Source organism: Pteropus vampyrus, unplaced genomic scaffold (genome assembly GCF_000151845.1).
Source record: "Pteropus vampyrus isolate Shadow unplaced genomic scaffold, Pvam_2.0 Scaffold19, whole genome shotgun sequence".
Lineage (NCBI taxonomy): Eukaryota > Metazoa > Chordata > Mammalia > Chiroptera > Pteropodidae > Pteropus > Pteropus vampyrus.
The window spans coordinates 15398359-15415304 of NW_011888800.1; the positions used below are offsets into that span (position 1 = coordinate 15398359).

Sequence of the window (16946 nt, forward strand, 5' to 3'; positions counted from 1 at the left end):
ATAGAACAAGAGCAGAGACAGAGAGAAGTAAGGAGCCAAGTAGAAACATGGAAGGGAGAAGGGCAATTCCTAATAAAGACATACAAAAGGAAAAAAAAGTAGAGCATGATAGATATGGGGAGAAAACAGACAAACAAACACACCAGGGATAAAAATTTTATGGTTTCAAGGTGACTAACAGAGTCCGCTCTCTTCTATTCATTTGAGCTGTGGCTTTTAGATTGTTCTTTCACTCGACGAACATGTAATAAGTAGCCATTATTTACCAAGCACTTTATGAAGGTAGAAGACTTTAGGATCAAAGCCTATTGATGGAGAGTGGAAAGCACACAGTTAAAAAAATGCAGTGAGGTAACTGCTAGAAAAGAAGACTACCCAGGACGCTATGAAGGCATGATGGAAGGGTATGGAATTTCTGGGAGATGTGAGGAGGAGATGTCAGAAAAAGCTTGCCAGAGAAGGTGATGCCTGAATTTACTCTTTCTTTTCTAACTGATTGGGGTGACGTTAGTTAATAAAATAATATCTACAGGTTTCAAGTATACAATTCAATAAAACATCGCATGTTTATTGCATTGTGTGTTCACCACCCAGAGTTAAATTTCCTTATGTCACCTTATATTTGACCCCCTTTACTCTTATCTACTTACCCCCTTGGCCCCTTCCCTCTGATAATCACTAAACCGTTTTGGCTGATTTCAGGATAAATCATTCTAGTAAAACAGTTCTCACTGTGGTGTCACTGTTCTTTTTTTAGTCATTTAAAATGTCCTCAGAATGTATCTTTTTAATACATTAATCAAGGGACTGTATCAGCAGTCTTCAGATTACCTTCTACAATGATTAGAAAAACGATCTCCTCCTAATTCCTGTATGATCGATTTTGTCACTACACCTTACGTGATAGCTAACTTGACAAAAGTCTCCCAGCACCGTCTGTGTCCATGAGTTTCTCTTTGTCTTTTTCATTTGCTGCATTCAGTTGTATACCCTACATGAGTGAAATTATATAGTTTTGAACTTTTTCTAACTTATTTTACTTAGCATGATAATCTCAAGATCTACCCATGTTGTTGTAAATGGCAGTATTTCACCTTTTCTTATGGCTAAGTAATAATCCATTGTATATATGCACCACATCTTCCATCATATAAACTTCTATCTAAGGGCATTTTGGTTGTTTACATGTCTTGGCTACCATGAATAATGCTACAGTGAACATCATGGTACATATATCTTTATGGATACATATTTTCAAAATTTTGGGGTACATATCCAGAAGAGAGATTGCTGGGTCATATGGTAATTCTATTCTTAATTTTTTGAGGAACTTCCATTCTGTTTTCCATAGTGGCTGTACCAATTTGCAGTCTCACCTGCCCCTCACAACCTCTCCAACACCTGTAATTACTTGTACTATTGATAATAGCCATTCTAACTGGTGTGAGATGGTACCTCATGGTGGTTTTGATTTGCATTTCCCTAATAGCTAGTGAAATTGAGCATCTTTTCATATGTCTGTTGGCCATTTATACATCTTCTTGGGAGACGTGTCTGTTTAGGTCCTCTGCCTATTTTTCAATTGGATTATTTGTTTTTTTGTTGTTGAGTTGTATGAGTTCTTTGTATATTTTGGATATTAGACCCTATTGGAGGCGTGTTTGTAAATATCTTCTCCCATTCAGTTGATTGCCTCTTTGTTTTGTTGATGGTTTCTTTTGCTGTGCAGAAGCTTTTTAGTTTGATATAGCCCCATTCATTTAATTTTGCTTTTACTTCCTTTTCTTGAATTGACTCTTACATGGTCATTAGGAGAAACCAAATGGTGTGGGAAAAGGGAAATGGAATTAATCATGTAATGGCACTGGAAACCCCAGGAAAAAATTATTCAAGGATAGATTATCCACTCTGGTTGAATAAAGAGAGAGGTTTTACACTTTACTCTACTTTTCTTCTATGGTCTTCAGTATCTATATCTATATAGTATCGATATCTCTATTTGGTCTGTCCAGCCTTTCCTTATGTCTATTAAGTTTTCACTTTGTATCAGGTGTATTATTTTATAGATTTTCCTTCTAAACTTTACCCTTTAAAAAATGTAATCTCTCTAGTTTATCATGATCACACTGAATACTATTCATATCTTCCAATACCATCAACTTATCGTCTGCAAATTTAATGAGCATACTTTCAATTCACATCCAGGTCACTAATGAGGAAACTAAGTAATGCTTCCCTCAGGTCTGACTCATGTGGAACACAGTTTAACATATCCACCAATGAATCTCTGATAACTACCCACTGGGTGCTGCCAGGTACCCTAGCTGGTAAAGTGTATAAGCACCTAGGTCTAATTTTTAGCTTATAAGTGAACATGATCACGTAAAACAGAACCTAGAGTTTTACTTTTGCTCAGGCAATTAATCTAATTATTTTTCCCTTGATTTGATCCCATGTTTTAAAAAAGAAAACATTAAGTTAGTGTAATATAATACTTTCTTACAAAACTGTTTTTATTGTGGTGACTTAAAGATGTAGCTTCACTTGAGACTCTAATCCCTATCTCTCTTATTAGAGAGTTGTTAAGTTTTTCTATTTTATAATGACTAAAATCAAGCTACTCTGGTCTCTATGACTACTACTTTTGTTCAATCCCAAGAAGACTTAAACTTTAAAGATTTATACTAGACAATAAGTTCACAATGACACTTATAAGTATTAATTTTGAGGTGTAAATATTTACTACAAAAGAGTGTGCTGGCACTTATGAAAGCTGTGCTTTAGAGGCAGAGAGACTATTCAGGAAATGAAAATAAGCGTTCCCTACAGATACATGCTAAAGTCATTCAATTCCTGGTGAGAAGCCTGTCACATGCTAATCAGATTCTCTCATGGCAATCTGACTTTTCTATTCCATCATCAGTACAGAGCCTCTGCGACTAATATAAAGATGCCATAACAGAAGTAGCTAATATTTGTTTATAATTTTTACAGATTCTTATAGTTACTGTTTTATTCCTACTGTAACCTTATGGGGTAGACAGTACTCAACAAGTCCCCAATTCACATGATAAAGAATTCTGAAGAGAAATTATTTACCGAAAGCTGAGGTGGTCCAGAAGTAAAATTTGACTGGGATTATGAAGAATAAATAGAAATCAGGCAGATAAAGGAAGATGGAGAAGGATATTCTAGGCTAAATAAAAGGTGCAGATATAGAAGTATGCAATGTTAAGCTGAGGGGTTTAAAGATGTTAGAGTAAGGTCATTTGGCTGAAAGTAAAAAAATTAAATGACAAAGAAGAAAGGCTTTGAAGTCTCAGACCTGGATTCAAACCTTAGCACTCAGGTATTGTTTATTTAGCATGACAGCCCCAACAAGTTACTTTCCTCAATTTCCTCACCTGTAAAGTGGAGGTGATGATGTTTGCTCCCAGGGATGTAACGAAGATTAGAGGTAACATGCTAACACCATGCTTGGCACATTGTAGGTATCTAAACATGGCAGCTATTAATTAATGTAAGTTAATCCACCTTTTCATACCATACATAAAACTCTCCTTGTCAGGTAGCATGCATTACTTCAAGTTTGTTTGTATAAATAGGATACTTGGTACCACATGGCAGCTGAGTCACAGGCGGTCAGGAGTGTACTATTTTTCCAACCTTTTTGTAAGTCTGAAATTATTATTTTTTTAAGTTTGGGGGAAAAAAAAAGGCAGCATTACAATGAGGCTCTCCCTGAGTCCTATGGCCCACCCATGACTCCCTACCTCCTTTCTAAATTTATTTTTTATAGTACCACTTATTAGTACATGATAGCCTGTATATCTTTATTTTCATTGTTTATCATACCTCACTTCATTAGAGTAAGTATTTTTGTCTATTTTGTCTAATTTGTTCACTGCTGTGTCCCCTATGCCCTAAATAGTATTTGGATGGTGCTCAATAAAGGTCTATTGAACAAGCAATGAATTGTACCTTCCCTGAAGATGTGAGGGGCCTCTAGGAGCACTGGTAATGAGAAACACCAGGATTCACATATAGTAAAGATGGCACGTCTTCATTTGGTAAAGGAAAAAATGGCAAGAAATGAACCTCCAACATCAATGCCTGACTATAAGTCAAGAAAACAACCAACAAACCAACAAACCAACAAACCAACAAACCTCTAGTTATTAAGAAAAACAACAAATAAGTCTCCAGTTAAGAAATCACATCGAGTGGCTAAGCCATAGGAAATAATGGGGGCGGGGGGGATATTAGAAAACCAAAGTAAATCTAAGGGTAAAAGGTCAGAAATATTTATATAAATCTAACATTACTTGTGAATTACCAGTAATAAAGATGGTACGAGCCAAGCTTTCATATTTAAGAAGAATATTTTCAAACAAGTGATATAGTTCTTTATGAGCATTATAAAATTTTTCAGAAATTATTTTTAGGCTCTAGAATTCCATGCAATTCCTTCTCTGCCTGGTAGTTCTCAGGTTATATCTGTGGTGTTCACTCTGTACTGCGATGCTTCAATTCTATACAAAATACTGGTGAGCTTTTCTTTAACTTTAGGGAAACAGTAATACTGATAGATGAAATTTTCTCAGTTTTAAGCTTAAAAATATATAGTTTCTTAAACTTGTGACACTTGTTACTATTCTATAGTAGAAGCTGGTATAATATGGCATGTTATATAGTACAAAACTATGTTTAGTCATTTTATATTTAATATGTTAATATTTCACATTGTCAGGCTAACGGAATTAGAAAACTATTCTTCCTAGTTATGTGGCCTTTGGAAAGTTACATAACTTCTCAGTGCTTCAGCTTTCTCATTTGTAAAATGAAGATTAATAACAATAGCAACCTCAGAAGGTTCTATGAGGATAAAATTAGTTAATAAATGGAAGGCAAATAAACATTGTCTTACACAGAAAGAGTACTTAATAACTGTTTGCTGCTAATTAGAAGTATTAATAATATTTTATTATCAAAAGGGCATATCATCTTCTATGGACTCTGTTATTGAAATAATTCTAAAATTCTGTCATACGCTGATACAGTTATGTATAAATAAACTCTCTCCCTCGTTGGCAAAGAAAAAATAATAACCTCTGCAGTATTAGTTTTCTCTCCACTTCATAAATTGCTTTAGGGTTTCCCATATCATATTTATAACATGCCAATTTCTTACCTGTAGGCTGGAGAAATAACTTAAACATATACTATTTTTTTTATGCGTACATAGTTTTTTATTACATTATTAAGAGTGTAATCTAGTCTTGAAAGCAGCTTTTTTCTTCCAATCTCCACTCTCAAAATGTAAGGGTTCCACGGTTAATGTCAAAGACATTTTTAGCTGATGCTGTTCAGAATCACTAATGCCCTAGCATATAACGCTAACATTAAAACTCATATTTTCCTTGAGATTTAATTCCCTAAGATACAGGCAGATTTCTCCCAGCTCTTAGGCCTTTTAGTTCTGGTCTGCCATTCACTACCTGAATGACACTGGGAAATCACTTAATAACAACAAACCTTGATCCACTCACCTGTACAACATAACATCCGTCCTTGCAGAGTCACAGGATCATGATGAAATTCCAAAGGCAGTTTTTAAAAACTAGATGTCCTTTTACAAATGTGAGGTTATTTTAATAACAATGCAGGCTATCTGAGACAAACTTCATTAAGGCTGTTTATTTAATAATAATTTGCAAGTTGCCATTCACTGTATTTTAAAATACTGCAACTCAGCAAAGAAGAAATTATCACATCTAATAACAGTCGCGAATTAATAAATAGAGCTTCCACCAACCTTGCCATTTGCTTGTAAGCTTCTTCAGCCACTGCAAAGATATGTGGGTCCATATCACCCATGTTCTGACCACTGTATGCATTAATAATATCTTCTCCATAAATAGGCAGCTGTTCATAAGGATTTATAGCTACTAGGACTATACCTGGGGAAGGAATAAAAAAGAAAAAGAAGTCAATGATATCCTAATGGGCACATCAAACTTGGTAAAATGAGAATCAAAATTAACACAAATTTCAATTTCAGTTAATACTGAACTAACAAATTGTTAAGGATAAAAATATGTCATAGCCTTTGCCTTTGAATCCATTATACCTAGTCCTAACTACAACACCATGTAAAAACTAAACTAGGCTATTTGAAATAATAAAAATTGTGGCAATGTTCAAAGAACTTTAAATATTTAAACCAAAAATTCTACTTCTAGAAAATTTATCCAAATTAAATAACTAGAGATTAATGCAAAGGGTTTTATTTTTAAATGAAGATGTTTATCATAATGTCATTCATAACAGTGAAAAGTGAAAATAGATAAAATATGTAACAGTGGTTAAATACATTTTGTAATATCCAGATGACAGATTGCCACAAATCATGTTTTAAAAGAATATTAAGTATCATAGGAAAACATGACACAAAACTGAGACTAATTCCAATTTTATATCTATTTATACTCTCTTGCATACACACACATATGGGATATGTCAATATGACATTGGTTATTGTTTGGTGGTGAATTACATGTTATTATTTATGTAATTATCTTCCTTTTTATACTTTCTTATATTTCCTTACATTTTACAGTAGGTGTATATTAACGTAATGAAGTCATCATTCAACAAATATTTTTTCAGTTCCAATTATGTTTCAAGTCTAAGTGCTAGATTTATAAAAGTAAACAAAAAAAGACAAATCTTTATCCTCAAGGACCTTATATTCCAATAAGAAATTCAAACAATTAGCAAGATGAGTAAAATATATATCATAGGTTAGATAGTAGTAAGGAAAAAGGAGAAAAAATTAAACAGAAGGGAGATAGATACTAAGGAAGAGGCAAGGGGTTTGTGATTTAGATAGGAGGGTGGGCAAGGGAAGGCTTCACCAAGAAGGTTACATATGTACGAGAAAAAATAAAGAAAAATGAAAATTGAGAAAAAGAAATATTCAGTTAATATAAAAGAAAAATAGTTAATATCAAGGATATAAAAGATATAAATTCTTTTCAGAAGAAAAGCTATCTGTTCCTGTTTAAAACAGGAGGGTAATGAAGAAATTATAGCACTGGGTGGGATACTCCAAGCAAATAAACTTAGAAGGAAACGAATGGAAATCTTGGATCTGAGTCTCAGAGAAGAACAAGTAGTGAAAAAAAGATAAGAAGTCAATAGAGAAAATAAAGAATAAGAAGAAAACAGAGAGAAAAAAAAGGAAAGAGGGAAAGGAACCCAAATGTACACACATGTGCATGCTTAATTTCTAAGAGAGAGATAAAGAATCCTGAGCTGGGTCCCTGAGAGCAAATATTGCAACGAGAATGGGCCCATGCAAGCAGATCAAGCTAAAATAGTTACTACGAGTCAAGCAATTGAGAAAAAGAGAATAATCAACTCAAACCAGCCCTGAACATAAGTCTTTGGACAATGACTCTTCATGTAGTAGTTTTTGTAAGAGATAAAAATAACTGGCAAATTGGCATTGAATTTGACATACGACTTCTCTGGTGGGGGGAAATCCAAAAACAGGCCCAGTTCTTTTCATTTTGAGAAAAATTATGTAAGTTCACAAAAGAGCTTCTTCACATGAAATGCAACCAGCTAATGAACACGAGTAAATTTTTCTGATAAGCCTGAAATGAATTTGTCTCTAAGAGAAAATCAAACCGCATCCTCCTTTCCTCATGCAGAGTTATTTCCAAGGCTATGCTCCTTAGAGGGAAGCATTCACAGTCCACTGAGACAGCAAGGCACACTACATACCACAATATGTATAAATAAGTTTGGAATCAATAAAGCGAACTCTGAGATTGTGGAGCACAGCAGGCTCATGAAGATAGCTGAGGGCCGTGAGGTCATTTTCACCCACGAGTATGTCAGGGTTTCTTAAGTGAGGCAGTTCCTTGGTCTTTGGATCTAGATGATACTCCAAATCCTGAAAATACACAAAATATAGCATATGGATAAATCACAGCCATAAACCTGAAATAAGCCCATGCATTTTTCTTATTTCCTATTCCTCAGTCGCTTCTCAGTTTTAAACACATTATATTTCTGACACTTTCCAAAAGCACAGAGACTGATGGAAACAGCAAAAAATAAGGAGAGTTTTCTTTTTCACTAGATGTATTAACTTTTATTAACAATTTTTGCTAATATAGCTTGAGAAGTCATAGCCTAGATTATTTTTCCCAGTTACTGAAACAAAAGTTTTTAATCTTTATTTTAGCTTTTTTCTTTTTTTCCCCCTCTTCACCTGTGATAAATGAAAGGCAGTATAACAGAGTGGTCCAGACCTTGGCTCTAGAGTCAGATGCACCTGGATTCAAATCCTAAAACTGGTACTTCTTTTGTGTTCTTGGGTACATTATTTAACCTAAACCCTTCCTTTGTAAAAAGGGCATAATAGAAACAGCTCAGAGGGGTGTGGTAAAAATTAAATGAGGCAATGCCTAGCATGTGGTAAATACTTGGGAACTTCTGAACTCCAAGAAGCCCAAGAATCCCTTGATATTAGCAATATATATACATATGTGTACTTTTTTGAAAGACAATCCACAGTTTTCATTTGATTTTTTAAAATTTTATTTTATTAGTTTCAGTATACAGTACATTGGTTAGACATTTATATAGTTTATAAAACGATTCCCCTAATTACTCTTTCTCTCCTCTGGCTCTCTACCTAGCCAATATATTAATGCTAACTACATTCCCTATGCCATGCTCCCCATCCCCGTGACCATCTATCAACTCCTAATTTGTACTTCTAACTTGGCCTCAAAAGTTAAGAAATACTACTCACTTTAAAGCCAAGGGAATATGGCTTTATAGCAAAGCCAAACATGGAAACTGTCAGTTCAACTATGTATTAAAGGCAAATAACATATAAGAAGTGAAAAGGGGAAAAAATGCAATTTAATTGTGGGGAGGGAAAAGCTGGTTTTCTAAAAAGCCACTTTTGTTAATATTGAAAAGATAAACAGAGGCCAAATATTCAAAACTGGTTGGAATGAACTATGCTAAATGTGAAGAAAATTTACAATCTCCCCCTCTACCTCTCTCTGCCTGTTTATTAAAAGGGTATAATAAACTGGTCCTTGCATTGGCCCCTGCAATACATAAAAGAAAACCACTTCTGGCTGTACAATCTCAGGCAGAACTACTTAATGTCTCTGAGCCTTGGCTTCTTATCTGGAAAATAGTTTGATACCACCTACCAACATACAGTGTTGCTGTGAGAATTAATATAAGAAAACATAGCCCAAAGTACCTAATACAGAGTAGATGACCAATAAATGTTGAATAAATGAACTCCCTTGTTTGTCATTCAAGGCCCTCTAATCTCACCTAATTCTTCCTTACCTTATTCCCAACTCATCTCTTTATCCCTGTGCTGCTCTCCTGAAATCCTCCACGGGGCCACCAATGAGTCCTTTCTAAAACACGAACCTGGCACCCTTCCTCTGTTTATAAACACTACAATCAGCTATGTTTCAACTGTAGCACAGCAGTTGAAGTCCAAGAGATTCAGCATGAACACCAAGTCCTCTGTGATCTGGTTCTGCCCCCATCCTCTTGCCAGTCCTGTACTTGCCACTTTACATCCCAACGACATAAAACTTGTGTAGTTCCCCAAACAGACGTTACTGTGCGTGCCTCCCAGCCTTTCCCCTTGCTCTTTTGGATCCCTGAAATGCACTCCCCCCGTCTAGTCATTCTTCAGACAATGCCTCCCTGTCTACTTATCTTCACCAGCAGCCCCCGCAACCCTTCCCTGCTTTATTCTACTTCTATTTCTTGTTTATATTTATTATATCATGGGTCCCACAATTCATAAATATAACTATTTCTCTTACCTGACACTGATGTCAGAGAGCACAGCTTTTGCCACATCTAAACATGGAATACAGTAGGTACCTTAATATGCAAGCCTTGAACTAGAACACAAATCTTTTTAAATCTCTGCTCCAGTCAACTTGTTATATTTATGATCTCCAAAATACAATCCTCACAGAGTCTGTCCTCTTTCTCTTTTTCAATCCAAATCTATCTACATTTAAGATCCAGTCAAAATCTTTCCTCCTTGAAGCATTCCCTGACAAAGCAGCCCATGATGAATTTCCCTCTACTGGTATTTAAAGTCCTTATTGTCATTACAATATAGCATAGTGACTATGAGTAGACTATGAAGATGAATTTCTTGGCTCTAAATCCTAGCTTCATCCTTTAAGATCTATATAACCCTGAGCAAGTCCTAAACTCTACTACCACTTCAACCACAAAGTGGTAATAATAATAGTTCCACCTAATAAGAGTTGTGAGGATTAAATGAGTTATAGCAAGTAAAGCACTAAAACAATACCTGGCACATAGGAAGTGCTCAATACATGTGAACTGTCAGGATAGTATTACTCTTTTGGTAGTTAATCAGAAACTCACCTTTGACATCCTAGTGGTATTGAACCACTCTTTACATCTTATATTTTATTTAACTTTTCATGTTCTTATATCTAGTTTCCTTGGCTAGACTATAAGTTGTTTAAAGGAAATTAATGTCATAAAGGTTTTAAGAAAAAAGTGTGACCTGCTGTCAAATGCAGTGGAGAGATTAAAAAGGGTGGAACTGAGTCCACTTATGCAGTGAATGCAGACAGGAGAGTACTGAGACACAATTGGTTTTAAGTTTTTCTGGTCACTAGCCAAGTGCTAATACATGATAACTTTTCAGTAAATATTTTTCAAGTGATAAGTCCTAGCAAATATTGAATCTCAGACTAGCTTCTTAGATGATGTTTTCTTAGTTAATATGACAACATTTTATGCTAGCTGAAAAAAAAATATGCATAAACAGGCATATTTGGGAGGATTAGATGTGAATCCAAACCTAATCATAATAAATTCATGAACCAAAATAATGGACTTTTAAAGCATCTACTATTTTTACAAACCCATTTGGAATAGAAAATTGTTTGCCATTTTGTCATTTTTATCATACAGTAAGTAAAAATATTAGATTAATTCAAAATTTACCTTCCAACTGAAGTCAAATACATCACAGCAAACTAACAATTTTGAATTCCCTTCACTTTATGTCAATGAAGTGTTAATGTTAATTTACCTTTCCTTCCTCAAGGTGAAGCAGGAGGACTTTATCCCCTGGCTTATAATCTTTGAGCAACTCTGCTGACTTCCAAACTTCCTCGGGATCAGGTATCCAAACCCTGGCAAACTAAAAGATGAGAAAAAAAGTTTTAAAATAGCAAATCAATTACTTTATAATTACATATAAAACATATCATGGATTTACTTATAATTAAATAATTTATGAAAAATCTTGGCCAATATGAAATTTAATTTTTAAATTAGAAGATGAAAAGTATTTTAGCCCTCACAGTACCATCATGCCCAAATTATATGAAAAGCATGCTCTGTATTTTGGTAATAATTTCACAATATATGTAAGTCAAATCACCATGCAGTACACCTTAAACTTACACAGTGTGGTATGTCAGCTATATCTCAATAAAACTGGGGGAAAAGTATGCTCTGAAGAAATAGCTACAACGAAACTACGACTTTGCTTTATATAGTAAATGTTACCTGAAAATGTAACTGAGGTTAAAATGTGACATATGAATCTATTTTTTCCAGTAAATGTGAACTTTCATGGATTTCAAACATGATTTGGAATCACTGGTGTGGAGGCTCGGCCAGTTTCGGCAGCACAGCTATCTTTTTAAAGCAGGAGTTACAAATTGCATTTTTTATTGTGGTTTTCATCCTGTGCTCTGGAAAGCCTTGGTGATTTCTCAGGAATTCCTCAGGAGCCATTAGGGTGTGGAGAAGAAGAGAGTAAGCGTGTGGCTTGGAGCCACATGTGTTTTACACACTGGACATCTGGAATTTTCTTTGAAGAAAGTTCTGTTGCAAATTTTTTTAAAAATTGAGAAAGTACTGTTGTCTAGTATTTTGCCTCATTATGTTATAAAGATGAGTGAAAATGTTAAAAGTAGTAAATGTGGCCAGCAATAAGTTTGGCTCTTGTAGCCTGAACATCATGAAAGGTACATGGTGACCACAAGGGGTTCCTGAAGCAGCGAATCTTTAGCCTCAAATAGAAACTCTGGTCGTAAACCAATTTTGGACTTTGGGTCAATGCAGAAGAAAAAGAACAAAAGATATTAACATGAACGAATTCTCCAAACTCCATGTTGAAGAGATGTTTTATGATTTCTTGGATTCCTCAGGAACGAGCCTCCCTTTAAAACATATGTACATGAAACCTTGATGCCCATTTTCAGGAATACATCACATACGAAAACACCACCACTGCCGCCTTTCTCTATTTTCTTCAGAGCTCTTTCTGCTACTTGAACTTATTATTGTTATGTTATTGCTCATTTATTATTTCTCTTCCTTCATTAGAACATAAGCTCCATGTCTGTCTTGTTCAATATAAGAATGTCTTTGTACATGTTTTTTCCATAAGAAGTGATTGCTAGTGTTACATGTCAGGTATGTTACTGAAATTTGTTTTATAACTTTTTCCCCAATTACGCAGTTCATAAACTGGGTAATATCTGTACACATTACTAAATTCTTACTCATTCAATAAACATTTCTATGTACCAACTGCTCCCTCTCTGAAGCTTACTTTAGAAAGCTGGTATTTCTGTAATTTTCTCTGGAAGGATTTACTGGTGCTAGAAAAGATACGTAATATGTGAGACTCCAAGTCATGACTGATCAAAGTAAAAAAAAGCAAAATGGGTCCAAGTAAGTTTGCAGAAGTATGTCTGACATGCTCTAAACATGAGGAGATTTTTAATAAAATCTAGAAAGAAGGGCCTTTGTGTTCTTTGTCAATAGCTCAGATTTTTACAAGTATTTTGAAAAGAGGAATGAGCAGGTACTTTGCCAATTTCCAAAAGCTAGGTGTTAACAATAGATAGTAGAGGGAGACTAAGGTTCTTATATTCACCAGAGATAAGATATTTAAAGACCAAACATCACCCTGATAACCAACTTCCTTTTATTCTAAAGAAATCGATTTTAACTTTATTTCTTGGGAAAGTATCCAAGGAGAAATAGGTCAGAAATCAGTCTACTATTACCGTTGTCTTTTTATGGTTCTTTTCCATCTTTAACAGTGACTGCAGAAACACCTACACTAGAACTGGGTCAATTTGAGAGGTGTATATATATACCTTAGTTGCTAAAACCCAGAGGAATCTCAACCTGACAATGCCCCTTCCTATTGCCTCTGTCACTTCCAATCCTACTTTCCAATCTTCCCCTAAGCCCCCCATGAAAAACACACATGGCAGCTCCAAAGAACAGGACTAAACTTGTCCAGCCACATTCAGTACAGAGACTGGGGGAAGGAAGACAAGAAGACAAGGCCCCAAGACCCCATGAGAAATCTAGAAATGGGACAGGGCAGCAAGAGTCAGACAGGAATCAGAAATTGGGGTGGACACACATACCTGTAAGTCTGTTAGGGCTTCTTGGTAAAACAGAAGCAGTTAGCAAATGATAACACTAACCAAAGCGAATCAGACTGGACACAGCTCCCAGGAAGACAGGGGAGGTCCAACGTCATATAACTCACTCTGTCTTGATTAGCTGGTAGAGGGTGGGGCTTTCCTGCAATGCTCCTCATTCTCTTTTCCATCTGTACTCTAGTTTTGGTCCTCATTATCTTGTGAGTCCCTCAAATATCTCATTCATGACAGTTCAGACCTTATTTTAGTTATTTATGGGTCTATCTACTGCCCACACTCGACTGTATATCCTTAAGTTGTATTTGAAACCCCTCTAAGGGTGGCCAAGTCCCTGGCTCACAGTCGCTGGGCAGCACATTTGTTCTGATTTTATTTAAGACAGAGCTAGGGCAAGGGAAGGAAAAGAAACTGGAGAAGTGGGATGAAAGGCAGCAAAGGCAAACTTCACAGAACTATCTCAGGATTTTTCCTGAAGTTACAAAGCACAGTTGAGAAGCGAGAAGAGTCAGAGACTTAGAGAAGATACCTGAAGTAGCAGGCAAAAAAAGAGTAAACGTTGATGTAGGAACTGATAGAATAAGGAGAAACAAGGATTTGGGATCTGAGGGGCTGCCACTAAAGCCAAAAACAACAACAAAATGAAAACCTGTAGGAGATGAAAAGAGGAAAGAGGCTTAAAGTAGGTAACATTAAAATGTAAACACGTATCAAAGAAGATTTATGACAATTCAAAGAAAAATCTGACTAGAAAGAGAGTAAGGACAAAATGGAGATGGGTTTAACTTTATAACAGTCAAAATCTGAGAAAATAAAGCTTGCACAGATTTAAGTTACATAATGGCTTGCAAGGAGAATAAAAACCATCTATCTTTCAACAATGCAATTTAATGAGGCCTGTCTGGCAATGATGAGGTAATTCTGACAGTCTAATGGAAAAGCACTGGAAAGGCAGGTTCAAGGGACATGCTTGTACTAGTACTTGCCAGAAAGGGGCACTAAACAGTGCTGGCTCAGCCTAGCACAGCCCTCACACCTTCTCAGGGGTTACACCCATCTCTGCACCCTTAAGGAGGCACCAGTCACCTTTCTCTGTATCCTACCACAATAACAACAGTCAAGAGGTCCCTGATTAGTGCTGATGACTCACTGGAAGTTTTACTAACTTGTCTTTTGTCAGTCTAGGAACCCTGAGATGTGGGCACCAAGAATAGTTGTTTCTGATGCCTCAGACACTTTGGGAATAAGACTGACAGTAACAGAGTAAATGACCAGTCCCTAAATCCCAAAATATCTGACATATGTGATTTCCTCTCCTTCCCCAAACTACCACATACATTATTAGCTTTTCATACAGCAAATATGTACATCTTTCCTAGCTCCCCTATTAAATCATAAGTAGCTTGGCAACATGGAATCTGCTTGATTCATTTTTGATATCCCATTGTGAATGTACACGAATATGAATGTTTTATGTGACAATTCAAACAAACCTATGATAAAAACTAAGTATCCCTGTAGGCTAGGAACTGAAGCAGGAGAGAAATCCTGAATCATCATACCCTCTCCTCCAAACACTGACATTAACATTGATACTCCATATAGTGACTAAGTAATTCATATAACCCTTGTGGCATGTTTTTGATGTAAAAAATTCAGAAACTACCACCCTAAAGCATATAATGGGCTTTCCAGAATTTTTAAACACACACAATCTCCAAATATTTATTGAAGAAAGAATGAGATAATGAACTACCTACCTACCACTTAGGTTCAGAAATCATTAGTAATATTGAAACTCCTCGATGGAAAATATTCTTAGACATTTCATTTTCCATCCATTTTCACTCATCACGACTATTTTTCCAGTCTTGCCAAACTATGGGTTTGCTGTACCATGAAAAAGCCCTGCTGCCTTTGCTTTAGCTATTTCCTCCATCTGGCACAAAATCCCTCCTCTTTTTCAGCCAGTAGATTCCTATTTATCTTTCATATCTATGTTAAAGTACCACCTCCTCTAGAAAGACTTCCCTGACTTATCATTTGGCATTCCATTCTCAATGTCCCCATTACCTCATAGAATCTCCATCAGAATCCTTATCCCACTAAATGATGTCTTTGTGTGTCTATCTCCCTCTAGAGACTGTGAGCTCCTTGAAAGAAGGGGTGGATCTTCTTCATCTTTGTCTTTTCAGCACTTAACACAGAGCCTGCTTATAATAATTTCTTCATAAACTTTTGTTATATGAATATTCTTGACGTCAGATATTACACTATTAGAGGGCAATCTAAAAGAAGTATGGGCAAGAGGCTCTCAGAGTCTTCTGAAAGGTTCTATAATTTTCAGAAATAGAGAAAGATGTAAGCAACATTAGACAATTGAGTTTTTAAGAAAATCTGGACAGAAGGAAAAAAGCCAGAAATTTAGGAAATAGAGAAATAATGAAACATCCTTTCCTCTCCCCCTCTTCCACAAACCCACACCTCAATCCCCTCAGAATTCCTGTGTTTAGAGTGGAAGCTACCCCTCACTTCTAGAACAGAGTGCCCCACTCTCAACCCTACCAAAATTCCTCACTCAGAGGCCAAAGGGTTGTGACCATCACTTCCACCAGCCATCCTCTGGAACAGCGAAGTGGGTAATAGATGGGACGAAAGGTAGCCAGAGGGTTAGAGCAGGTTAAGGAGTCACACTAAAATGGGGGTAAGAGAAAAGAAGGGATGGGGGTGAACACATGGTGCATTCTGCGTAGGGCTGGAAGTGAAGAGTGGAAGTGTCCTGTGTCCCTCCTATGGCTTCATAACAATGTATGCCACTGCTGAGCAAAATGACAAACACCAACCTGCCTCACGGTTGTGAGGAATGAGAGCTAACATTTATTGAGCACCTTCTCTGTGTCAGTAGAGACCTAGATATTTTACATATAGAATTCCATTTAGTCATCTCCATAACCCTATTACTAGCCCATTTTAACAGATATTGAAGCTTAGACATCAAAAGTGGTAGAGCTAGGGTTCAAATCTATGTCTACTCTAAAAGCCAAATACTCTTTTCACTTTACCATGCTTCCTTCTTTTAAAACAGTAGATTTTATGAAGAAGAAACTCTGCTCCCCAGCTCCTAAAATATTGCTCTTGGTATCTTAATGGAAACAGCTATCAAACTGGTTCATGTCATGAGGTGAGACTTGTTTCATCTAAGACAATGTGTCAAAGCCACAGTATTCAGCCTAGCATCACCCTGCAGTATATCCCAGTTGGCTCTGACCACAGAATGAGGCTCTGCCAAAAATGCGCTTAGGGAATAACAGCAAAAAATAATCTGAGGTCTAAAATTTTAATAAATGAATGACTTCAGGTACATTTATTTCTATAAATAAACAAAATGATAGGGTTGATTTAAGATTTTTAATTTCT

The 16946-nt window shown here is 36.0% G+C and overlaps 1 protein-coding gene across 1 annotated transcript in view; it reads right to left on the reverse strand.

Moving 5' to 3' along the window:
• Positions 1–13726, reverse strand: part of LOC111736252 (unconventional myosin-Va-like) — an 18570-nt gene extending 4844 nt beyond the window's left edge. Inside the window, exons 1-4 of the mRNA XM_023527722.1 lie at positions 13640–13726; positions 11147–11257; positions 7792–7963; positions 5816–5960 (exon numbers count right to left, since the gene is read on the reverse strand). Of these exons, the coding sequence (XP_023383490.1) occupies positions 5816–5960; positions 7792–7963; positions 11147–11257; positions 13640–13726 (515 nt within the window). The remainder of the gene's footprint in view (positions 1–5815; positions 5961–7791; positions 7964–11146; positions 11258–13639) is intronic.
• Between the last annotated feature and the right edge of the window lie 3220 nt (positions 13727–16946).